At 47.9% G+C, this 25,655-nt stretch overlaps 1 protein-coding gene across 2 annotated transcripts; it reads right to left on the bottom strand.

Annotated features, from left to right (window-relative positions):
* Positions 1-171: 171 nt before the first annotated feature.
* TTL (tubulin tyrosine ligase) lies at positions 172-21,891 on the bottom strand. Of its 2 annotated transcripts, XM_082049644.1 has the most exons (7): positions 21,533-21,891; positions 15,755-15,833; positions 10,409-10,641; positions 6,263-6,398; positions 5,898-6,167; positions 4,778-4,921; positions 172-513 (listed from the first exon to the last, which is right to left on the bottom strand). In XM_082049644.1, the coding sequence occupies exons 1-7, from the start codon at positions 21,687-21,689 to the stop codon at positions 396-398; spliced, it is 1,137 nt and encodes a 378-aa protein (XP_081905770.1). In that variant the 5' UTR covers positions 21,690-21,891; the 3' UTR covers positions 172-395. The 2 variants fall into 2 exon arrangements, with proteins under 2 accessions (XP_081905770.1, XP_081905771.1); XM_082049645.1 differs by lacking the exon at positions 15,755-15,833.
* Positions 21,892-25,655: the final 3,764 nt, after the last annotated feature.

Here is a 25,655-nt window from a genome sequence, read left to right as displayed (position 1 = left end):
CCCCAGAAGATCATTGTACTTTTTGCTCCATTTCCTTAAAAAGCCCAATGTTATCTCTATAGAAAAGGAGGAGCTAATACAGTATTATAGTATCCCTGTTGGGGCTTCATTTTAGGGTTATTTTGTTGTTCTCCCAGAGAGATTTGTTTCAGATACCAAAGTCACACGAGCTGTTTCTGAAGTGAATTTTAGTGAATGCAGGCAGAGTTGTCTGAGCAGCTCTGGATCATTGCAGCTCTGTGTTGATACCTGTTTTGTTGATTCTTCCCCATGATTTTCCAGAAAATAAGACGCCTGTCCCACTTTTTGGCATGGTACTGAGAGAAGCCACTGAACTGTGCTGACCCTAGGGGTGCAGTCTCTCCCTGTGCACAGCAGAGGCATTCTTGTTGTCATCACAGCTTGATGAAGATCGATGATGGCTGGTTTGTCTTCTGCCCAGTGTCATTGAGGGGGAAAACGCTAGAGATGGCTACATCCACAATTCCTTGGCAGAGCTCTGCATACAGCTTCCTAAGAGAAGAGAGAGAGAGAATCAGATGCCCAGGCAGGACAAACCAGCTGGCCCCCAAACGATTTTTACATAGACATGCATTTTCCCAGAAGGATCTACAAGATCCTGCTCCCATTACAGGTAGCTCCAGAGTGGCAAACAGGAGGAAGGTGGCTTCTCTTCCATCTCCTCTCCACCTACCCCAGCAAACATCTTTTTAAATGGTACTCCCATTCCCAATATTGCTCTCCGCAGGACAGGACCACAAAACCCATTACCTAAGTTTACTGTCAGAACAGGTTCCTGAGGAAAGTCTCCACACTCTCAGGCCCCAGAACTGAGTCATGGCAAGATGCACGGGGGCAGACAACAGTTGAGCACCCCCTGTACCGGCCTTCCAACTCAGGGAGTCGTGATTATCACACTGAACCCTCTTCACATGGGGATGTGCCCCAGAGGGACTGCTCTGATGTGTTCACAATTTGATGAAATGCTGCGCTGAGGTGCAGCTGTGCACATGAGCTTGTGACCAGGCACAGATACTTCACAGGACCCTCCAGAAGTGGGGTATGTGTTTCTCCATGGCACACTCAAATAAAGCAGGATTAGGGAGAAGAGAGACAAGGTGTTTGAGAAATGAGTTAACAATAGCTTGACTTTCTGCTGAAGGAAATACACCTGTCACCTCCCTGATCATGCTGGCATCTGGGACATTTTTAGTATCAACATAGTCCATACTAGGATTGTCTTTCACCTTTTGTAGTTGGGTCTACATGACAAGTAAGGCACTTTTTCAGCTCCTGAGAATGTTACTTCTTTCAGCAGCCAATTTTTATCTCTAAAATGAGAACTGTGTGGTATGGATGCTATAAATTAGAATAACCTTGAGGAGGAGAAGCCACAAATAACCAAAATCTACCTCAGCTGCTTTTGATGGCTTCCAAGTGCCCACAGAGCACAAAGCAAACAGGGCATTGCTGCAACCCAAATCCATCCAGCAACAGTTAAATTCTAACCATATGGCAAAACAAAGACATGCAAAGCAGTATCACAGCACGTTGCATGTAGTGAACAGGGCATCCTGGACACAGAAAGCTCCTGAAGCCCTGAAAAGGCTGCTGAACAGGCTGTCTGGTAGGTTTGACCTGTATTTTTTTGTCAACTGTTAGTGATGACCTAATTTAATTTAATTTAATTTACATCCAATCTAATCTAATTCTAATGTAGTGATGTACAGCCTGTTCTGTTTTGCTGGGCTTGTATATAACACAGATTCCCATTTAGCAAAGATTTCTAGTCTCCTGCAGTTGTTTCAATCACATAATACAGCACCTCCCACTGTGCCTATGCAGAGATGTTCATGGCCACGGCTGTTTGTTTGTCCCAGCCTCCCTGGGGTTGGCGGGGGCTTTGATCCAGCATCTTCAGCATCCACAGTGTTCTCTGAGGTCCTGCTGCCTGCAAAATCAGTCACTCACTTCCAGCTGCTGTCCATGACACTACTCATTTATCATGTGTTCAGTTAAAAAACAGCCACAAATGGCTCCATAAGAGAGATTAAGAAACCACCTGACCCCCAAAGCCTTAATTCTGCAACATAACTTCAACTCAATAATGTCAATAAAAATGATCCAAGTTATGTTCAAACCCATTTGTCCAAAAACTGAGGTTAGTGCCCTATCTCACATGGGAAAGAAACCGGGGTATACCAAACATGGGGACAGGAGCAATGAACTTAAATCAACTGGCATTTAGAGCAGTGTCAGGTATGGGCTAGCCAACTCCCCTGCTGTTCACTTCCTTCTACCTTTTTCACTTGGAGCTGGGACACAGCCATATGGGAGAGGCAAGTGAATAGTGGCTTCCTGGCCAAAAGGATGATGGAACAGGAATTAGCAGGACTCATCTGAAGAGTTTCAAACGAGATTCAAAAGGGGATGGGGTTGTAGCTGGGCTTGCACCAGTGAGGCAGCACTGTAGAACTGATGAAGACCGGGAGGCCTCCCATCCCCCTAGGGTGAAATCAGTGTGCTCAGCTCACTCCCTGAAATGCCTGTACACCAATGCATGCAGCAGGGGGAATAAGCAGGAGGAGTTAGAAACATGTGTTCGGGCAGGGGATTACAATTACAGAGACATGATGGGACAGCTCACATGACTGGAATGTGGTCATGGATGGCTATGTCCTTTTCAGCAAAGACAGGGCAGCAAGGCAAGGTGGTGGAGTTGCTCTTTACGTGAGAGAGCAACTACAATGTATTGAGTACTGTCCAGGAGCAGATGAGGAGCGAGTTGAGAGTCTGTGGGTGAGAATTAAGGGGCAGGCTGGCAGGGGTAATACTGTTGTGGGTGTCTATTACAGGCCACCAGATCAGGGTGAGGAAGTTGATGAGGCCTTCTACAGGCAGCTGAGAGCAGCCTCGCAGTCACAGGCCCTGCTTGTCGTGGGGGATTTTAACTTCCCTGATGTTTGCTGGAAGGACTACTCAGCTAGCCAGCCACAGTCTAGGAGGTTCCTCCAGTGCCTTGATGATAACTTCCTGATGAAAATGGTGGATGAGCCAAATAGGAGGGGAGCACTGCTGGATCTCATCCTCGCTAACAAGGAGGGTATGGTTGAAGTGGTAAAGGTTGAGGGCTGCCTTGGCTACAACCACCATGAGATGGTGGAGTTCAGGATCTTGTGTGGCAGGGCCTGAGGCCTGTAGATCACAGGCAGACAGACAGGGGCCTCTCTAGATGCCGGCCATGGTCGAAGAGAGCGTGACCCTCATGATCACCCTCTTATATAGGGGGAATGACGATTATGGGATGGAATACTTCCGTTGGTTAGTTCTAGTCACCTGTTCCATCCACCCCTCCTCAAACATGCCCCTCTCACAACGGAACGTGGGAAAACTTATCAGTCTTTCTTAGCTACCAAATTAATAAATCTAAATATGAGCTTCTTCAGCATTCCATTGGTCTCTTATCAGCACCAAGTACAGCATCCTAGGAGAAATATGCAGGCTAAAGTTCAGAAAAGTACAGCCACCTATAAGAACTTAGCTGTAAGAAAAATCACTAAAAGAGAACTGGTCTTGTTTTTAACAAAACCAGGACAGTGGTCTATCTTGTCTTCAGTACAGCCACTGACACAGTCTCCCACAGCATCCTCACAGCTAAACTGAGGAAGTGTGGTCTGGACGATCGGGCAGTGAGGTGAACTGTGAACTGGCTGAAAGAAAGAAGCCAGAGAGTCGTGGTCAATGGGGCAGAGTCTAGTTGGAGGCCTGTATCTAGTGGAGTGCCTCAAGGGTCAGTACTGCAACTGGTACTATTCAGTATATCAACGACTTGGCTGAGGGAACAGAGTGCACTGTCAGCAAGTTTGCTGATGACACCAAGCTGGTAGGAGTGGCTTTAATGCCAGAAGGCTGTGCTGCCATCCAGCGAGACCTGGACAGGCTGGAGAGTTGGGAGGGGAAAAATTTAATGAAATATAACAAGGGCAAATGTAGAGTCTTGCATCTGGGCAAGAACAACCCCAGTTTCCAGTATAAGTTGGGGAACAACCTGTTAGAGAGCAGTGTAGGGGAAAGGGACCTGGGAGTCCTGGTGGACAGCAGGATGACCATGAGCCAGCACTGTGCCCTTGTGGCCAAGAAGGCCAATGGCATCCTGGGGTGTATTACAAGGGGGGTGGTTAGTAGATCCAGAGAGGTTCTCCTTCCCCTCTACTCTGCCCTGGTGAGACCACACCTGGAATATTGTGTCCAGTTCTGGGTCCCTCAGTTCAAGAAGGACAGGGAACTGCTGGAGAGAGTCCAGCGCAGAGCCATGAAGATTATTAAGGGAGTGGAGCATCTCCCTTATGAGGAAAGGCTGAGGGAGCTGGGTCTCTTTAGTTTGGAGAAGAGGAGACTGAGGGGTGACCTTATTAGTGTTTACAAATATATAAAGGGTGAGTGTCACAAGGATGGAGCCAGGCTCTTCTCAGTGACAACCAATGGTAAGACAAGAGGTAATGGGTTCAAACTGGAACACAAGAGGTTCCACTTAAATTTGAGAAGAAACTTCTTCTCAATGAGGGTGATAGACACTGGAACACATGCCGAGGAAGGTTGTGGAGTCTCCTTCTCTGGAGACATTCAAAACCCACCTGGACGCATTCCTGTGTAACCTCATCTAGGTGTTCCTGCTCTGGTAGGGGGATTGTACTAGATGATCTTTCGAGGTCCCTTCCAATCCTTAACATTCTGTGAATCTGTGATCGTAAGGGTATGACAGAAACTGGTTACTCACTGGGCACAGGCTGGGGCCCCATTGACTTCTATCAGCCAGACCTTCAGCTCCTCATCCACCATGAAGTCAAAGCCAAAGAGCTGGAAGCTCTGGTAGTGAAGATGCTTTGTGCTGATTGCAGGCTCTATACACATAAGGCAGCTTCTGTGAACGGCAAAAAAATCAGAAACCCAAGATTAAAAGCCCTGTGGATATATTTGTTGCACTGTGGACATATCTGTTGTACTGCAGCTTCTGAAGGCACGTGCATAGTGCAGTTAAGTGGAGGGGTCTCCTGTTGCCCTGGGACTGCCACAAATTACAAGCTATATCCAATACACATCATGGTAAACAAATACCTCCAAATGAGATTGTGCAGCCATCAAAATACACCTGGGGACACCCCTGAGTTAACTCCCAAAGAGCTGGAGAGCAGCATCCACCCCCGCTACTGGATTAGGCAAGTCGAAAAAGATGATGTGCCTGGAGCAGAAGACAGAGCCACAAAGGGCTGCAGCAGGTCCCCAAGGAATGGCCATTGAGAGCTCATCTGCCTTTGAGGCCATCAAAGATCGTGTCACGTCTTTTTGGTGTAACAACAACAAGGTACTTGCAAAGTGAATTCCACCATAAAGGATCACTTTGTCAAGACCTGGATTCTCTGCAGCACTGTGATCTCTGAGATCTCTCACCAGGCACTTTGTGTTCTGAGTAAGACGACCTACACCAATGACATGTGCTGCTGCTTGCTGATGGTGGGGGAGGCAGTGAGATCCTGCAGACCTGAGTCCTGTTTCACTTCCCCTCTTACACTTTATAACTTTTTTTAACCTCAACCTCCCCCAGCCCTGTCTTTTGACCTTCCCTTACTGAGTGATCTCACTCCACCCTTCTCCAGCCACAGCAGGCAAAATGCAGACACATTGACCCTTGAAAGAACAGCATACACTGGGGTCCATTTTCAGTGAGCAATGACATTGGAGTGTTTATGGCTTTATCTTAAATTTATCTCTGAGTTGCAACCCCTGATCCATGCAACTGATACCCTTCCCTTGTTGGTCTGCCTGCTTTCCCAGATGTGTCCATAAACATTCCCTGTAACTGAAGGGTTAAATTTCCCTACACATTAGGCAGTGGCTACCTTATTATGTGTTTGATTTGCAGTAAGATGCTGTTCTCAAGCGTTGTGTTCAGAGCATCCATCAGATACTGGTTGAACTCCTCAAAGAACATTTCATTCCCTTCCTCATAACGCCCGTAGTTTTTGGAATATTCCTTCTGAATGCAGTGATTGGTTAAGTGGCAGGTTTTGTCCTGGAAATTAGCGCTGTTATACGGTTCGGAAGAGGTCCGCAGGACACCCTCTCTGTAGAGGTAGATATTATATTGATGATCCACGAGAACCCAGCTCCTGAGAGGCAAGAAAACAAACTCTAGTCTCAGTGGCTTAAAAAGAAACAGCACGAAAATGAAAACTGATATTACTACAGAAGCAGAAAAGGTTACCTGATGTCAAACTTGCGATGCCCTGGCTCTAAAAGCAGAGGCTTCTCCAGGTATTTCTGAATCACATGCACTTGCCCCTGCTCATCGATGAAGTCCAGAAGCTCTGCAGCCTCTGAAGAAATCAAGATCCCTTCCCCTGAGCACAGAAAGATGAAGACAAGTTAGGCAGAGGATCCTCCTACCTTTGCTGGAGTTCTTTCAGGGCCCAAGTAGACCATAGCTCACTCGCCCAAAAAGCCAGGCGACATGCCCAAGTGGTGTCATGTTTGCTCAGGGTCAGGTGGTGAATCTGCAGAGGGTTCTCCCTGTTATCGCACCATGGGGCCTCTGGCTCCCCAGTAACTGGAGCCAACGCAAACGGGAACCAAGGGTACCTGAGATTTTTCTTATTTTAAAAACTTTTTATTTGGGGAGAGAGGATTTTGGTTTTTTTTTTATCCCAGACTCAGACTTTCTCCCCTTGCCTAGCTCCTTTGGTTGCCAAAGGCATTCACACATGCACACTTGTGCATGTTGCCCTGCTTAGTGAGCTCCTTTAAGTTACTGTTAAAATAATTGCTGAATTAGGAAAAGAACTGTTTCAAAACATTAATCCATGTGGTCTGTGTTTTCCCCTGCTGTGGAAGCTCTTCATTAAAGATAGCTGTGCCTTTTAAATACTGCCACATTTTGGCTGAAGCAAGAGTCCAGATATGAAACCACTGTTGCAGAGCAATGAAAAGAGAAACTATCCTTCTGGGATTTGATTAAGGGGTGGCACAGTGCCACATGAGGGATAAACCAACTCAGGTAAAATTATCTAACACTTCTCTGGCACTATGTTCAGTCTTCAGGCCTTTAGTTACCTTTTTGTACAAAAGCTGATGACTCAGTCTTAATTTTGTACTAACTTTTTTTGAGGAAACACCGAGTGGAAAGAAACAAGGGAGCAGCAGGGGAAGAACACAGGTTTGGAGCACATGGAGGGTTTGATAGAGTCATCCCATGGAAAACAGTCCTGGCCGTGACTTCTGAAGGTTGCTGTTGGCACAGCCCTGCAGGTACTTTTTTCAATGCTCCATGCTTTGCACACCTGTGAGGCACAGCTTCCCAGGACCACTGGCCCCCTATCCTTTCTAGCGTCCTCCACTGAAAGGAAATACTTTCATCAGAAGTATCTTCCTCATCCATGTTTTATGCAGGGGACAAGATTTTTAGTCCTCTGATCAGAGCAGAGCCAGGCAGAAACTTGCATTAGAACAATCAAAGGGCTGTGCACTGGGAGGAGAAGAGAAACAATATCTCTGTAAGCCAGTAAAGCCCCTGCAGTGGGAAGATCAGCAGGCATTCATTCTGCACTGGACAGATGGTGAATCAAGGGGAAGGTTAGCTGAACTGTGCACCTAGTCAGCAACCTGGGGAGGTAGCAAAGCAGTTTATGTGGGGCAGCTGTACCCTCTCTCAAAGAAAACATCAAAACCCCTAGCCACAGTTGAGCAACCTCTCAACTTTTAAGTCAGGACATCCTAAAGCTTTCATCTTCCTTTTACTGATGGACACCCAAGCCTCCAGTAGACCTATCCCAAGTCAGGGGCTGTGCCTCAGCTGGATCTGCCTCAGCAATTAACTTTGACAAGCTTGCTTCTTCATCAGAAGTAATCCCCAGACATTATAACTTCCCTCTAGAAGATTAACATGAGGCTCTGCTTTCCACTTTAATTCTTAGCTTGAGTTCTGCAGCACACTGATGAACCTGAAAGGTTAGTGCACTCTAATGCAGAAAAGATGGCATCACAATCGAATAAAGTATGTGGAGAGTTTAAACCTTCCCATCCTGCAGCAAAACACAGTAATGCCCTTTCAATTGCTCAGATTGATTCTTTGCCAGACAGTTATACTACACAGAAACACATTCCCTCACTAGCATAACAAAACACTCATCTCCCCTTCCTCCCTGATGAAAATTAAGCGCACTGATCTGATGCTTCTTGCTAACACAGCCAAGAGAGCTGAGCAGTGAAGGAAGCCAGTTTTATTATGCAGCCTGCCTGCAACCACCTCTGGCTTTCACATTCCCTGCTGATTTTTGTAAGACTGCATCAAAAGTGACTCTGCAAATGTGAGTAATACATGCAGGCTTGTTCTCTTCGAAAAGATCAGGACCTTCCCCAAGCTGGGCTCTGCAGCCTGGGGTCTGCACACATGGCAAGGCAAGATTTCATAAAGCGATTTCTGATAATGTGCCCATGATACTGTCATAACTGAAAGACAGCAAATATTACGTTGGTGCAAAAGTAATTGCAGTTTTGGGCCATGAATTTTAAAACATTATAACTAGGCTCAAAAATATCTTTATCAACCAAAATAAGAACCATTATAATCAACACATTTTTGCCAATGAGAAATAAGTTTGTTTATTCCTATAGCATCAAAATGTGCTTTGGGATTCCACAAACTCTTGGAAAGCATTTTCCACATCCTGATAGTTGTGGAAGCATTTTCCATGCAAAAAGTTGTTGAGATGCATGAAGAAGGGGTAGTCAGTTGGCAAGAGATCAGGCAAAAATGGTGGATGAGTGGTCAGGCCTTGTGGAGAAAAATCACGCCCTTTCTGTTGACCAATGCCGGCTGCAGGCTTTGCAGTTTTTGGTGCTTCTCACTGATTTGCTGAGCATGCTTCTCAGGTGTAATGGCTTTGCCAGGATTCAGAAAGCTGTAGTGGATCAGACCAGCAGCAGAGCACCAGACAGTTATCATGACCTTTTTTATGGGCAAGTTTGGCTTTGGAAGTGTTTGGGAGGTTCTTCTTGATTCAGCAACTGAGCTCATTATTGCCGGTTGTCATGTACTTATCATCACACGTCACAATCTGATTGAGAAATGGTTCATTGCTGTTGTGTAGAATAAGAGAAGATAACACTTCAAAACAATTTTTTGGATTTTCAGTCATGAGGCACCTACTTATTGAGCTTCTTCACCTTTCCAATTTACGTCAAATGCCAAATGACTGTAGAATGGTTAATGTTGAGGTTTTCAGCAACTTCTAATGTAATTGTAAGAGGATCAGCTTTGATGGTTGCTGTCAATTGGTTGTTTTCAACTTCCAATGGCTGGCTTCTAGGCTCTCCATCTTCAAGGCTCTCATCTTCTTTGTGAAACGTTGCCAAAGGTGGTGTTGATGTTGTGAGTTGTCTCTGCCGCTTTACGACCCATTTTGAACTTGAATAAGAAAATCACTTGAATTTGCTTTTTGTCTAACATTGCATAGTCTAAATATAAAATGAACATCAAGTAACAAGTCAGTATCAAAAAAACATAAAGTGAGAAAAGCAAATTAAAATGATGTATAACATTTCCACATTTATTTAAGAATGTATTGCAATACCAAATGGCAAATTTCAACAATGCAAAAACCACAATTACTTTTGCACCAAAGCATTACATCTATAGCTGTGTCCAGCTACCTCATCTATTAGCTCATTATTTATGTAGAGTGAGCAATGCAATGACCCTGGAACAAGGAAGGACATATTATCACTTAGGTATCTATTGCCTCATTCAAATGAAAGGGACATACAGACACTGCATTGCTGTTCTTTGCTCTGGTACCTTCCCCTGAGGCTTGGGTGTAATTTCGATGCACTGAGCTCACGGCTGCTCAGCCAGTCTCTCAGCGCAACCATAGTTAGGCAGGCACCTGGGTTTGGTTCAAAGATAAACAGCGATATTTCTGCCCAGGTGAAAGCAAGCTTAACTGCACCATGGAGAGCTGGGCTCCTAGCCCTTGCTGCTGTCCTCCTCCCCATATCCTCCTGTTCTGCTCCCTGTTATCTCCTGCTCTCCACATTCCCCTCGCCTGCTGCTCCCTGCTGCCTTCTCCCTGCAACAAATTTTCCCATTATTTTGAAGAGCATAAGTAGGAAAGTAGGAGTCATTTCACTGCCAACCATGTTCTAGGTAACATGTGCATGTTACAGTGCTTGTTAGAAGCCTCATGCCACCAAGCAGACAAAGGAGAGCCCTGTGCTGGCTTGACTGGAATGATGTTGGTAGGTGAAGCCCTTCATAGATACACTATATATAAGCTGGCCTCAGCTAAACCCCAGGACTCTACCGATCAAGAGTAAGGAATAACGAGAAGGTGGCTCATTTTGCTGGAGAATGAACCTTTGGCACCAGCTGAGGACTTGGCGATCCACACATTGCCCTCTTTGCCGTCCCGCCGCCTGTTGTAAGCTGCCAAGAAGACTTCCCGCTCATCTGTCCTTGTGTTGTTTATGAGATGGCAAATTCCATTCTGTGCCGGAGCCACGGTGGTCCTCAAGTTTGTTGGGTAAATCACATACGACTCGGGGAACCACGTGCAGGACTCTGATAGTTCAGGGCTTGTCTTGATTAGCCTGGGTAAAAGAGAGATAGGCTGTTAATCTTGAGTGTGTCCCCACCTGCATGGACGTAATTTAATAAGTAAATATCATCAATAACTGGGCTCTTTTGCTTCGTAAAGAATACCAACTTGCAGATAGTCCGTGCTAAATTATTATATTTTCCGTAGACCCTTGAAATCAGGGTTTTCCTAAAGATATCACAGCAAGCCCAACCTGCAGCCAAACCAGACCGGCATGCTTTTGTTAAATATTTTGTGGATACTATGGGTATCATGAAATAAACAGTAGAGAAGTTTCCATGACAGAGCATCTCGTCTACCAGTAATGTCTACTGATGCCAGTGATCTCCTTTTAGCAGAGCCCAGGCCTGTTTTTCAGAGTCAAGGTTGCTGCCTGCCTCTCTGAATGCTCATTCGTGTAAGGCCAAGAGCAGAGCTCATGAATTGCTGACTCTCTCTGTGCATTTGTGCCTCTGTTGAAATGTCAGTCAGACAGTGACACCCTGGGAGCCTTGAGGAATGTAATTTGCAGTCCCTTGTGTTCATAAGCAGCTCAATGTATGGTTGACCCTACAGTTAGAAAGGTCAGCTAAGCGTCAGCAAAGAAAAACAGGTGTGCAAGCACTTTCAGCACTGCCTCTAGACCATGAGCCACAGAGAAACACAGCTGGGGAGTGCCATGAGTGCCTTTTTAAAAAATACTCTGCTAGTTCCTGACAAACAACATCACCACTGTAAAGAAAACACTTGGGACCAGATTCTTTGCAGGGGAATGCAAGACCCCAGAAGAGAACACAGACTCTGGAGGACTGCATCAGTACGAGAGGGGTGGCAGATGGGCTTGCACCAGTGAGGCAGCACTGTAGAACTGATGAAGACCGGGAGGCCTCCCATCCCCCTAGGGTGAAATCAGTGTGCTCAGCTCACTCCCTGAAATGCCTGTACACCAATGCATGCAGCAGGGGGAATAAGCAGGAGGAGTTAGAAACATGTGTTCGGGCAGGGGATTACAATTACAGAGACATGATGGGACAGCTCACATGACTGGAATGTGGTCATGGATGGCTATGTCCTTTTCAGCAAAGACAGGGCAGCAAGGCAAGGTGGTGGAGTTGCTCTTTACGTGAGAGAGCAACTACAATGTATTGAGTACTGTCCAGGAGCAGATGAGGAGCGAGTTGAGAGTCTGTGGGTGAGAATTAAGGGGCAGGCTGGCAGGGGTAATACTGTTGTGGGTGTCTATTACAGGCCACCAGATCAGGGTGAGGAAGTTGATGAGGCCTTCTACAGGCAGCTGAGAGCAGCCTCGCAGTCACAGGCCCTGCTTGTCGTGGGGGATTTTAACTTCCCTGATGTTTGCTGGAAGGACTACTCAGCTAGCCAGCCACAGTCTAGGAGGTTCCTCCAGTGCCTTGATGATAACTTCCTGATGAAAATGGTGGATGAGCCAAATAGGAGGGGAGCACTGCTGGATCTCATCCTCGCTAACAAGGAGGGTCTGGCTGAAGTGGTAAAGGTTGAGGGCTGCCTTGGCTACAACAACCATGAGATGGTGGAGTTCAGGATCTCGTGTGGCAGGAACAGAATACTTAGCAGAATCACAACCCTGGACTTCAGTAGGGCCAACTTTGGCCTTTTCAAGCAATTGCTAGGGGAAATCTTGTGGGCAAGGGTACTTGAAGGTGAAGAGGTCCAAGATAGTTGGTTAGCATTCAGGGACTGCTTCTTCCAAGCTCAAGATCGGAGCATCCCGACATGTAGGAAGTCAAGGAAGGGAGCCAGGAGACCTGCATGATTAAACAGGGAACTGCTGGGTAAGCTCAAGTGGAAGAGGAAAGTTTACAGATCGTGGAAGGAAGGGCTGGCCAGTTGGGAAGAATATAAGGCTGTTGTCAGAGGATGTACGGAGGCAACTAGGAAAGCTAAGGCCTCCTTAGAATTAAACCTGGCTAGAAGGGTCCAGGACAACAGAAAGAGCTTTTTCAAATATGTGGCAGATAAAACTAACACTAGAGGCAATGTATGCCCACTGATGAATGAGGTGGGTGCCCTGGTGACAGAAGATACAGAGAAGGCAGAGTTACTGAATGCCTTCTTTGTCTCTGTCTATACTGCCGGGGGCTGTCCTGAGGAGCCCTGTACCCCTGAGGCCCCAGAGGAAGTCAGGACAATGGAGGAGTCTGCCTTGGTTGATGAGGACTGGGTTAGGGAGCAGTCAAGCAATCTGGACATCCATAAATCCATGGGTCTGGATGGGATGCACCTGCGGGTGCTGAGGGAGCTGGCTGAAGTCATTGCTAGACCACGCTCCATCATCTTTGCCACGTCTTGGGAAACGGGAGAGGTGCCTGAGGACTGGAGGAAAGCAAATCTCAATCCAGTCTTCAAAAAGGGCAAGAAGGAGGACCCGGGTAACTATAGACCGGTCAGCCTCACCTCCATTCCTGGGAAGGTGATGGAACAACTTATCCTTGGTGCCAACTCAAGACATATCAAGGATAAGAGGGTGATTAGGGGCAGTCAACATGGCTTCACCAAGGGGAAGTCATGCTTGACCAACCTCATAGCCTTTTATGAGGACATAACCAGGTGGATAGATGATGGTAAAGCAGTGGATGTGTTTGTTACAGTTTAAGGCAAGACGTCAATAAATTGTGGCAGACGCTCCCTGTTATCCCCTCTACCTCTCGCCACCCCTTTCCTTTAGAACGGAAAGATGGTAAGTAAGATCAGGGAAAAGGAAGAGAGACTTAGACTTCAAGTTGGAGACTTTTAAAGGGTTTTACTAATGCTACTAATAAATAGAGAATATATATACAAAATATACAAAACCAATCTCAAATGCTCGATGTGGTGTTGGCATCACTCCAGCAGCAGGAGCTGGGTGTGCGGAGCTGGCGGCTCCAGCAGGTGCAGCTCAGGCCCCCGGAAGTCACGGGCGGGACTTCACAGCAAACCGGAACCTGGTTGCAGGATGCAGGGCCTGAGGCCTGTAGATCACAGGCAGACAGACAGGGGCCTCTCTAGATGCCGGCCATGGTCGAAGAGAGCGTGACCCTCATGATCACCCTCTTATATAGGGGGAATGACGATTATGGGATGGAATACTTCCGTTGGTTAGTTCTAGTCACCTGTTCCATCCACCCCTCCTCAAACATGCCCCTCTCACAACGGAAAGTGGGAAAACTTATCAGTCTTTCTTAGCTACCAAATTAATAAATCTAAATATGAGCTTCTTCAGCATTCCATTGGTCTCTTATCAGCACCAAGTACAGCATCCTGGGAAAAATATGCAGGCTAAAGCTCAGAAAAGTACAGCCACCTATAAGAACTTAGCTGTAAGAAAAATCACTAAAAGAGAACTGGTCTTGTTTTTAACAAAACCAGGACAGTGGTCTATCTTGATTTCAGTAAAGCCATTGACACAGTCTCCCACAGCATCCTCACAGCTAAACTGAGGAAGTGTGGTCTGGATGATCGGGCAGTGAGGTGAACTGTGAACTGGCTGAAGGAAAGAAGCCAGAGAGTCGTGGTCAATGGGGCAGAGTCTAGTTGGAGGCCTGTATCTAGTGGAGTGCCTCAAGGGTCAGTACTGAGGCCAGTATTATTCAATATATTCTTAAATGATTTGGATGAGGGAATAGAGTGTTCTATCAGCAAGTTTGCTGATGACATCAAACTGGGAGGACTGGCTGATACATCAGAAGGCTGTGCTGTCATCCAGCGAGACCTGGACAGGCTGGAGAGTTGGGAGGGGAAAAATTTAATAAAATATAACAAGAGCAAATGTAGAGTCTTATATCTGGGCAGGAACAACCCTAGTTTCCAGTATAAGTTGGGGAATGACCTATTAGAGAGCAGTGTAGGGGAAAGGGACCTGGGAGACCTGGTGGACAGCAGGATGACCATGAGCCAGCACTGTGCCCTTGTGGCCAAGAAGGCCAATGGCATCCTGGGGTGTATTACAAGGGGGATGGTTAGTAGATCCAGAGAGGTTCTCCTTCCCCTCTACTCTGCCCTGGTGAGACCACACCTGGAATATTGTGTCCAGTTCTGGGTCCCTCAGTTCAAGAAGGACAGGGAACTGCTGGAGAGAGTCTAGCACAGAGCCACAAAGATTATTAAGGGAGTGGAGCATCTCCCTTATGAGGAAAGGCTGAGGGAGCTGGGTCTCTTTAGTTTGGAGAAGAGGAGACTGAGGGGTGACCTTATTAGTGTTTACAAATATATAAAAGGGTGAGTGTCACAAGGATGGAGCCAGGCTCTTCTCGGTGACAACCAATGGTAAAACAAGGGGTAATGGGTTCAAACTGGAACACAAGAGGTTCCACTTAAATTTAAGAAGAAATTTCTTCTCAATGAGGGTGACAGAACACTGGAACACATGCCGAGGAAGGTTGTAGAGTCTCCTTCTCTGGAGACATTCAAAACCCACCTGGACGCATTCCTGTGTAACCTCATCTAGGTGTTCCTGCTCTGGTAGGGGGATTGTACTAGATGATCTTTTGAGGTCCCTTTCAATCCTTAACATTCTGTGATTCTGTGAGACACTAATGTGGAATCAAATGCTTCAAGGAGATCAAGATCTCTGACATGAAGATCCCCTTAATGACCACAGAGTTTACACAGAGACAAGGCTTATCTGCAATGAAAGCTCATCGATCTTTTCCCAGGAGACCCTGCCACAGCTGGTCAAGCAGAAATAACTCCCAGAGGTGTTCCTGGAGATGTCTTCAAGCATTTGTTTGACCAACAAATCTGATTAGCTAAAGGCATACTAGTGTCCCATCTCAGTACAAAACAGAAAATAAAAGGCTTTAATTAAATGTCTGCAAGGAAAAAGATAGGATTTTTTTCTTTTGGTTTGGCTCTAATCTGATTCGATACACTCCATGTTTTCAAGCAGATGTAATTCAGTTGAAATGGCATTTCCCCTGAAGTTTTAAAGAGGCCTTTGTGCACACAGATAGCTGCAGAGACCAGCAGAGGAGTCTGAAGACAGCACATGCTCGGACTCCCCCAGAGCAGCTGTTCTGTGAAATACCCTCAGAACAGGTTCAACACTGAGTAACCGTTAGAAGAAAAATTTCTGTCAATCCCATGTAACATTTCAATGAATCTCTTACTTCACCAGAGATGCTTTGCGGCACAGCTTGTCTGCTCCCCTGTAGTAATTCACCAGCTGCACAAGTCCAGGCTCATGGCCTAAAAAGGGGAAACAAAGAGGTCAAACAAACTTCTCAATGAATCTGCTTGGTGCAAGGGTCCTGTGTAGCTGAGAAAAGAAAGCAGGCCATTTCCTTGCCCAGCATCACAGAAACAGGCTCTAAGCTTGTGCTGTCTCCCATGTTTCCTTTCTTTAAGTTACGAAAAACCATGCATTTGCCGAAGTCTGTTTTGAATCTTACACTTCAGTTTTCCAAAGGAAAATAATAATTTCCTAATTCATACTGGGAACTGGCAGTGCCACCCAGAAATGTTTTCCATTTGCTGGTAGCAGTTTTTAAAAACAAAGATTTCAGTTATTCTTACATGCAGTAGCATGATGCAGGGAAGCACACCATGATACAAACATTACTGGAGCGAGTTCAGAGAAGAGTAATGAAGCTGGTGAGGGGCCTGGAGCACAAGTTTTATCAAGAGCGGCTGAGGGAACGGGGGCTGTTTAACCTGGAGAAAAGGAGGCTGAGGGGAGACCTTATTGCTGTCTAGACCTACCTGAAAGGAGGTTATAGCATGAAGGGTGCTCTTCTCCCAGGTGTGAAGTGATAGGATGAGAAGAAATGGCCTCAAGTTGTACCAGGGGAGGTTCAGATTGGATATTAGGAAAAATTTCTTCCGGGAAAGGGTTGTCAGGCATTGGAATGGGCAGACCAGGGACGTGGTGGAGTCACCATCCCTGGAGGTGTTTAAATGAAATGTACATGAGGTTCTTAGGGACAAGGTGTAATGGTGGACTTGGCAGTGTTGGGTTAACGGTTGGACTCAATGATTTTAGAGGTCTTTCCCAACCAAAATGATTCTATGATTCTATGATTACAGCTTAGGAAAGAGCGTTGCTTTTTTTTTTTTCATGTACAGCAATATTCCCTGTCAGGCCTGATATCATATCACAAAACACTGGCAAACATTAAAAGATGTGGAGTCTTGCTTCCTTCTGGCAGTCTGCTGCAAGCTCTTTTATATAGTTGGGGTGGGAAGGGACCTTTCGGGTTCTCTGCACCAACCTCTTGTTCAAAGTCTGAGTAGCTCTAAGGATGAAGATCCTACTGCTTCTACAGGTCCGAGTCCCAGTGCTTGACTGCCATCATGTGTCCTCCTAAATATCCTGATGGCACCTGCTGAAGTCACACCAGGGTGTCTAGTCTATGCCTTTCTTGTACTAGAATAATCCCAAACTGGTCCGAGTATCCAACTGTAGCCTCACAAGTACCAGAGTGCCAAATAGATGGGTATCTCCTTACTAATACTGGACTTCACACCACAGCCTGCCTTCCTTCACCCTCTCACAGTACATGAACACTTGTGCTCAGTTGGAACTGCTCTGGAGGGCACAGCACATCAGCAGTTGTCCAAAGGGTAACTCAGATCTGGACAACATCGTACAGCCTCTCCCAAACAACCAGTGCAGCTGATGGTGGATGAGCAAGAGGCAAGTGATGCCTGGGGTGATACCTGTGTCACCGGTAGCAAGAGCTGACAAGAGCATTGACAGGAAAAACCTGATGGAAAACTGCTCTGGTTTTAAATTATCTAGGACTAGAGGGACCCCCCAAGCACAGCAGTTACTTTCACCTTGTCTTTTTTTTTTTAAAAAAAAAAAAACAAAACTTGTGGGAGTGATTTAGACCCTGAAAAAGAATTCAAGAGTTTTAGTTATTCTCTCTGGTGTTTGCCTAGGAAAAAAGGCCTGGAGCAAACATTACCTTGAAGACCAGGCAGCTGCAAGATCACAGAAAGTGAACAACTATTTCAATCCTCAAGTCAAAGCCCTGACCTGGATCACTATTTTATTCACAAATCTTTAAATATAAGATAGCTGAAAACCATCTTCCAGAAATGATCTGTAAGCTCAGGCACTTCAGTGTATAGCCAGCACTGCCAGGCACTTATTTACTGAAAGAAATTATGAAAAAATGTCAAATTTCCTTCTGTCTCCAGTTTACTGATTTTGCTTGGCCCCTGGAGGAACTGAGGTACAGAAGGAGATCCCACCACTCTGGGCAGGCTCTGCCCTGCAGTGGTCATTCCACCCTGTCACCAGTGACAGAGAAATGGGGCTGGTGAAAGGAAGAGGACGGGAAAGCTGAAACCTGCTTTGAAACCACTGCTGTTGGATATCCAGTTGGTGCAAAAGGAACTGCAGTTTTTGCATTTTTGAAATTTGCTGTCTGATATTGCAATACATTGTTAAATAAATGTGAATATGTTATACACAATTTTAATTCGCTTTTCTCACTTTATGTTTTTTTTTTGCTACTGTGACTTGCTGTTAATTTTATATTTATTTCCATAAAAAGCAAATTCAAGTGATTTTCTTATTTTGGTTCAAAATAGGTCATAAAGCAGCAGAGACAACTTGCAACATCAACAATGCATTTAGCCCAGGAATTGCTAATGAACTTACAGTGCAGTGGTGGTTCAAGAATTTTCACAAAGGAGACGAGAGCCTTGAAGATGAGTAGTGTAGTAGCCAGCCACTGGAAGTTGACAACAACCAATTGACAGCAACCATCAAAGCTGATCCTCTTACAGCTACATGAGAAGTTGCTGAAAATCTCAACGTCAACCATTCTATGGTCATTTGGCATTTGACACAAATTGGAAAGGTGAAAAAGCTCAATAAGTGGGTGCCTCATGAGCTGACTGAAAATCCAAAAAATCTTTGTTTTGAAGTGTTGTCTTCTCTAATTCTGCACGACAGCAATGAATCATTTCTTGGTCAGATTGTGACATGTGATGATAAGTGGATTGCATACGACAACTGGCAACGATGAGCTCAGTGGCTGAATCAAGAAGAACCTCCCAAGCACTTCCAAAAGCCAAATGCCCCAAAAAGGTCATTCTCATTGGCAAAAATGTGTTGATTGCAATGGTTTCTATTTTGATTGCTAAAGATGTGTTTGAGCCTAGTTATAATGATTCATGGTTATAATATTCATGGACTGAAACTGCAATTACTTTCGCACCAACCTAATAAATCTGATCCACAGGGAGGCACATCTCTGCTGCTTTCCTGAACATCTACACGGAGCAGTGGGCTGCAATGTGGAGTCTGGTGGTCAGCAAGGAGGGACCACAAGGCAAGAAGGGGAACAGGTTCTCGGGCATGTTGTGAGGTCTGCACCATGCATTTTGCAGGGTTAAAAAGCTGCCAAGGCACTGAACAAACTGGTGATCCTCCCATGGCTGGCAGAGCATAGTCCAGTGTCTTCTGCACCATGAAGCCCCTGCAGCCTGTTCCTCCTTCCCTTAGCACAAACTGCTTTTCCATTAGATAAGATGCAGACACTCACTGCTTAAGGGCATGATTCCCCCAAGAATCAGAGTATTGATGAGAGCAACAGAAGTTCCTGCAGCTGGAAAGAGTCCCCATTTCTATCCCTCTCCCACATTAAATGATCCAGCTTAGCCCCTGAGTAATGCAAATCCCTTCAGTTCCCTGAATTAATGTCTACTTCCACTGAGTAGAGCCTTTAGGAAAACCGCACCAAGCCAGCTGTGATGCAACAGTTGCTCAGGAGGACAGCTTTAGGAAGATGTAACAGAGAAGAGAAAGCTTTTTGGAAGATGTACCAAAATAACCATGTTATTTTTGGTCTGAATCTGCTGAATTCAGGCAACCAGCTCCTACTATATACAAGGATGGGTTAAAGAAGTTCGTGCCAAAGCGTAGTACCTCTCCACTGGTCATAGACATGTCATGGCTGTGAGAAAAGGTTTGAATTTTTGGGTATTGCATGGCAACACATGCTGAAGAGCTCACTAAAGCCTTTCCATCACCCTGGGCTCTTTTCAAGAATGGTAGGGGTTGGCCACAAGATGATAAGAGATGGCCACAAGCCACCATGGCTGGACGTGCTGTGGAGGCCCACTCCATCAAAGAACTTTGCTTGTTCTTGTTCTGCAGTGAAGACCGATGCTCACAGATCCTGCCTGCTGGCCACATTAAAGCACAGGTCTGCTTGCAGTGCCTGGCTATAGTGTATGCAAGCATCCTTGCTGCTTAAGCCTCTCCTGGTGTTTCTCTGCTTGCTGTAGACACCCCAGCGCTGGGAGGTGACCAGATGGCATTGCCATGTGATGGGGACTTTCCACTCACGAACACACGTGGAGACAAGGGTGGAAGTGGTGGAGATGGTGATTTGCAGTCAGTGGTGATCCAGCAATGCTGGGTCTCCACTGCAAGAGAGGAGCTGCAAAAGCCATCCTGCTGCTAGAGCAAGGGGCTCCTCCTGCTTCAACGTTTCTGCATCCAGCAGCAGTGCTGCAAAATCACCCCAGGATGGAAGAAACCAGGGCGAAGGGCAGGGAGGAAGGCCAGGAGGGTCCTCTCTGTCCTGCAGGATCACAGGAGAGAAACACACTGCTGACAGGCCTGGTGACAGGAGCCAGCCCAGCAGCTGATACCATGCATGGGGAGCCCTGCCAGCCTTGCGGCTCCTGTCAGCTTGTCCCCAGCCATTGGCAGTGATGGTACATCTCTGCTCCATGCCACGCCCTGCAGCACTGCCAGCGCCTGGCTTGGCTCTCCCTGCTCACAGGTAGCGTGTGGCACTCTGCTTCCCTGCTCTTAGGCTCATTCCCACCTGGTGGGGCTGGGGTGGCTGTGTTTACAGCCCTGCTTGCTATGGGACAGGCAGGAGACAAATCTGCACAGGGAAGATCTCAAGGCCCTTTGTGTTGACAGCGAAACAGAGGGCATCAGGCAAAGACAAAAAAGCTGTGAGGGGGTGTGGGGCATTGTCCTAGCCCTACATACATACACAGAGCCTCTGGAATGTCACCCTGCTCCAAGCAGGGGCTAGGAATGTTGTTACCCCCACCAAACCCCTGCAGAGGTACATCCCTACCAGACTTAGCTCTGGTGTCAGGGTTTGAGTGTGCTTGGTTTAGACCTGTCCCCTCACCTGTCCCAAACTATAGAAACTAACATGCATGCTCAGCACTGCAACATCCCTGCCCTGTGGCAGGCAGGGGATGCCACTGGTGCCACTGTGTTCCCCACAAATCCACGCTGGGTGACTGGAGTCTCCTGCAACAGTGGAAACAGCCCCAAGTGCGTTGCTGCAGGACAAGGCAGGCTGGGAGGTGGAGACTGCACCCGGGGGCGCTAGGATCCTGAGAATCTGCGACAGGTGAGGGGGGTCATCGGGTGCCTTCTGCCCTCCCCGCCCCCGCTGCTGTGCCACGGCACAGCGCCTGAGCTGGACGACGTACTTTGGGAGGCATCGGTGAAACCATCCTCCGTAAGCTCGGGAGGAGGATCCTTCGAGCCCTGGCTGGTGGCAGCAGTCCCCGGAAGCAACAACCGGTCCCCGGGCCACGTCACTTTCTGCAGAGCGCCCTGACGGAAGCCGGGAAGCGGCTTCCAAGGAGCCCCCCGGTTCCCACCTTTTGTTCTGGGCGATGTAGGTTAGGGAGGCCGCCGTGTCCCTGCGACAGGGAGCCTAGCACACGATCAGCTGCCAGCCGGAGGCCCGGTGACAGAGGCGGGGGGGCACGCCGTCCCAAACTGCGGGGGACTCCGCCGGGGCACGCCCCACCCACGGCCCCCATGTCCGGCGAGCCGCGGGTGAAACCCACCCTGCGGCAGGAGGACCCGAGGCCGGAAGGGTACAGCCGCAGCCCTGGACTGCAGGTGGGTGTGGGGGGTGTCGGGGCCGGCCGTGAGGGATCCTTACCCAGTCTGCCGAAGGGAAGCCGGTTCCTCTCGCCCAGCATCAGGTTGAAGCGGGGGTTGTCCCTCCGTAGGCGCCGCCACTGCCCGCTGGCAAGGAGCAGCCGGCTCACCTCGGCGTACACGCTGCTGCCCTCGTCCCGCACCACGAAGGTGTACATGGCGACGGGGAAAGGGGGAACACCCCATCCTACCCCCGGCAGCGCGAAGGACGCCCCAGGCCCATGGTGTCCCGCCACAGCCCAGGCACGGCCCTGCGCGGCCGCCGCAGTCCGGCCCGGCTCCGCATGGCCAGGGCCACCGCCCCCAGCACCGACGGCCCGAACCTGCCCTGAAGGAGGTGAGGGGGCGTTTCCGGAAGCAGAACCACCCCCCGACAGGTAGTGACGTCACGGAGGCCGGCCGGGGGCGGGGCAGCTGTGCCCTCCTCGTCTCCAAGCGTACTCCGGGGTTTGTGCCGCGTCGCTACTCGCCTGTGTGCACCCCCACAGTGTGCCGGGGCCGTCTCTGGCACACCGTTGCGGCCGTGCTTGCACAGCGGGCCGCGGCGTCCGCACGGGCTCTGTATGAGCACTGCTGCTGGCCCCTCGGTGCTTCCCTGGCGCTCAGCCCCTTGCAGGGTGCAGAGCTACACAGAATGTGGGCCTACAGCTGCCGCCTCTACCCAGCAGCCATCCCTGGGCGCCAGTTGAGTAAGGTTAAACAAGGCCAAGTGCTGGTCCTGCACTTGGGTCACAACATCCCCAGGCAGCGCTACAGGCTCAGGGAAGAGTGGCTGGAAAGCTGCCTGGAAGAAAAGGACCTGGAGGTGTTGATTGACAGCCGTCTGAATATGAGCCAGCAGTATGCCCAGGTGGCCAAAAAGGCCAACAGCATCCCGGCTTGTATCAGGAACAATGTGGCCAGCAGGACTAGGGAAGTGATTGTGCTACTGTACTCAGCACTGGTGAGGCCACACCTTGAATACTGTGTTTGGTTTTGGGCCCCTCACTACAGGAAAGACATTGAGGTGCTGGAGAGAGTTCAGAGAAGGGCCACAAAGCTGGTGAAGGATCTGGAGCACAAGCCTTATGAGGAGCAACTGAGGGAACTAGGGCTGTTTAGCCTGGAGAAAAGGAGGCTGAGGGGAGACCTTATCACTGTCTGCAACTACCTGAAAGGAGGTTGTAGCGTGGAGGGTATTGGTCTCTTCTCCCAAGTAGCAAGACAGCACAAGAGGAAATGTCCTCAGGTTGCACCAGGGGAGGTTCATATTAGGAAACATTTCTTCCGGAAAAGGGTTGTCAGGCATTGGAACAGGCTGCCCGGGGAAGTGGCAGAGCTCACCACCCGTGGAGGTGTTTAGATGAAATGTAGATGAGGTTCTTAGGTACAAGGTTTTGTGTCAGTGTTGGGTTAGGGGTTGGATTCAATGATCTTGAGGGTCCCTTCCAACCAAAATGATTCCATGATTCTGTGCACAAATGCCCTGGGGCCGCAGTCTGCTCGAAGTGCTGCTGCTACCTGGAGGCACAGGCAGGTGTTGGTTGCTCTGTGGTCAGCATGGGCTTGCAGGCCTGGTGGGAGTCTGGCAGCCACAGTCTTGGTCTTGCCAGTGGACAACACCAGGAAGCTTCCTAGCCTGGTACAGCCCTTGGACTACTACCCATTACTGGTCTTCCATGTGGGTGGCAATGAAATTGTGACCGATAGTCCAAGGGCAAACTTCAGGGCCTTGGGATGGTTGATTAGGGAATTGGCAGCACAGGATATTTTCTCCTCTCCTCTTCCAGTTGTGGGCAGTGACATTAGAAGAAACAGACGGGTGTGCTCTATTAATATGTGGCTCCATGCTTGGTGTCACTGCCACGATTTTGGCATTTTTGATGATGGCATGGCATACATGGCATCAGGTTTGCTTGCATTGAATGTGGCTCACCTTTCATACAGGGGAAAGAGGGTCCTTGCACACAAGATAGCAGGGCTCATTGACAGGGCTTTAAACTAGATATGATGGGAGGAGGGATGATATTAGGCTCACCTATGACATGCTGTGAGATGAGACACCTAGCATAGAGGGGCGAGGTGAAGGAGGCTCTAAACTGATGAGCTTGGGGCTAGGGTCCAAAGTGGTCATGCTCACGCCATCACATCCAACTGGGGAACATGCCAGACCAATCAGAGCAGTGACAAATATTCCTTAGATGCCTCTCAAGATGAAAACCAGAAATGCAACCACCTTAAGGGTACACACAGCTGCAGCAGATCTTTCTGCACCCCTCATGAGAAACCTGCATGCTTGTTGAATAGTTCTCTAAAGTGTCTGTACACCAATGCAGGTAGCGTGGGGAATAAAAAGAAATAATTAGACATCTATGTGTGTTTATGGAGATGTTGTGGGACAACTCACAGGACTGCAATGTTGTCACGGAAGGCTACATACAACCTAACAAAGGGGACACTTGTTGGTGTTTACTACAGGCCACCTGATCAGGAAGAGGAAGTTGATGAGGCTTTCTACAGACAGCTGGAAGTAGCGTCACAATCACATGCTCTGGTTCTCACTGGAAACTTCAGTCACCCTGACATCTGCTAAGTACGCACAGTCCGTGAGGTTCCTACAGATCATTGGTGACAACTTTTTGACACAGATGGTGGAGGAGCCGACAAAGAGAGGTGTGCTGCTGGACCTTGTCCTAACAAACCAAAAAGAACTGTTTGGAGATGTCATGGTTGGGTGCAGTCTTGACTGGAGCGACCATGAGATGGTGGAGTTCAAGATCCTGCATGGAGGAAGCAGGACAAGAAGTAGGACTAAAACCATGGACTTCAGCGGGGTGAACTTAGGCCTCTTCATGGCCCTGGTGCCGGGCAGGGTAACCCCAGCGTGGGTTCTCGATCCGAGGCGACGGAGGAAGAAATGCAGCCAATTCAGTGTGAATGATAAGCATACTTCAATTTATTGATACAGAGCACAGACTTTTATAGCGGTTCTATTACTTATGCCTACCTATCAGATACTGATTTGATAGCATACATAATGAGCCCATCCCCTGCTGTTAATTATGCCCACTAGTCAAGTGATAATTGGTTAGTATACATAATAAATCCACTCCCCTGACCATCCCCTTGGGACTTTCCACGGAAAATTCGGTACTTTCCATTGTGGGACGCTCAGACACTTACTCATACTCTGTTGCAACTTTCTGAAACTTGTTTACTGAAACTTGCCCTTGCCCGGGAGTGACCAAGGCCACTCTCAGCCAGTGCTATCCACTGGCACTGCTCAACTCATGCTAACTGAGGCCTACTTATGCTAACTAGAAGAGACTCTCTTTATAGAGAGGATCTCTATACTCATGCCCTTTTTCTCTCAGCCATTCTCCAACACCCTGGTTGGAAGAATCCTATGGGATGACGCTCTAGAAGGTAAGGGGGTCCAAGAGAGCTGGCTAATATTCAAACATCACTTCCTCCAAGTTCAAGACCAATGCATCCCTATGAGGAAGAGATAGAGTAATGAGAGTAAAGGCTAACATGGATAAGTGAGGAGCTCCAGTCAAAACTCAGGTGGAAGAAGGGTGTTTATATAATGTGGAAAAAGGGACAGACCACCTGGGAGGAATACAAGGACACTGTTAGAGTATTCAGGGATGCAGTGAGGAAGGCCAAGCTCCACTTCGAAGTAAATCTGGCCAGGGATGTCAAGCACAACAAGAAGGGTTTCTTCAAGTACATCAGCAGCAACAGGAAGGTTAGGGAAAATGTGGGTCCACTGCTGAATGAAGAGGGTGCCCTGGTGACAGATGGTACAAAGAAGACAGTGTTACCAAATGTCTTCTTTGCTTCTGTCTTTACTGCTAAGGCCGACCCTCAGGAATTCCAGGCCCTAGAGACAGGAGAGAAAGTCTGGCAAAAGGAAGACTTTCCCTTGCTTGAGGAGGATCAGGTTAGAGATCGTTTAGACAAACTGGATGGGCCATGCTGAGAGAGAGTTGGCAGATGTTAGTGCTGCTCTTCATCATTTTTGAAAGATTTTGGAGAACAGGATAGGTGCCTGGGGACTGAAGGAAAGCCAACATCACTCCACTCTTCAAAAAGGGCAAGAAGGATGACCCAGGAAACTACAGGCCAGTCAGCTTCACCTC

The sequence above is a fragment of the Streptopelia decaocto genome (assembly GCF_964273445.1).
Source record: "Streptopelia decaocto genome assembly, chromosome: 3".
NCBI classification, from domain to species: Eukaryota; Metazoa; Chordata; class Aves; order Columbiformes; family Columbidae; genus Streptopelia; species Streptopelia decaocto.
This window is presented reverse-complemented; position numbering and strand designations above follow the sequence as displayed.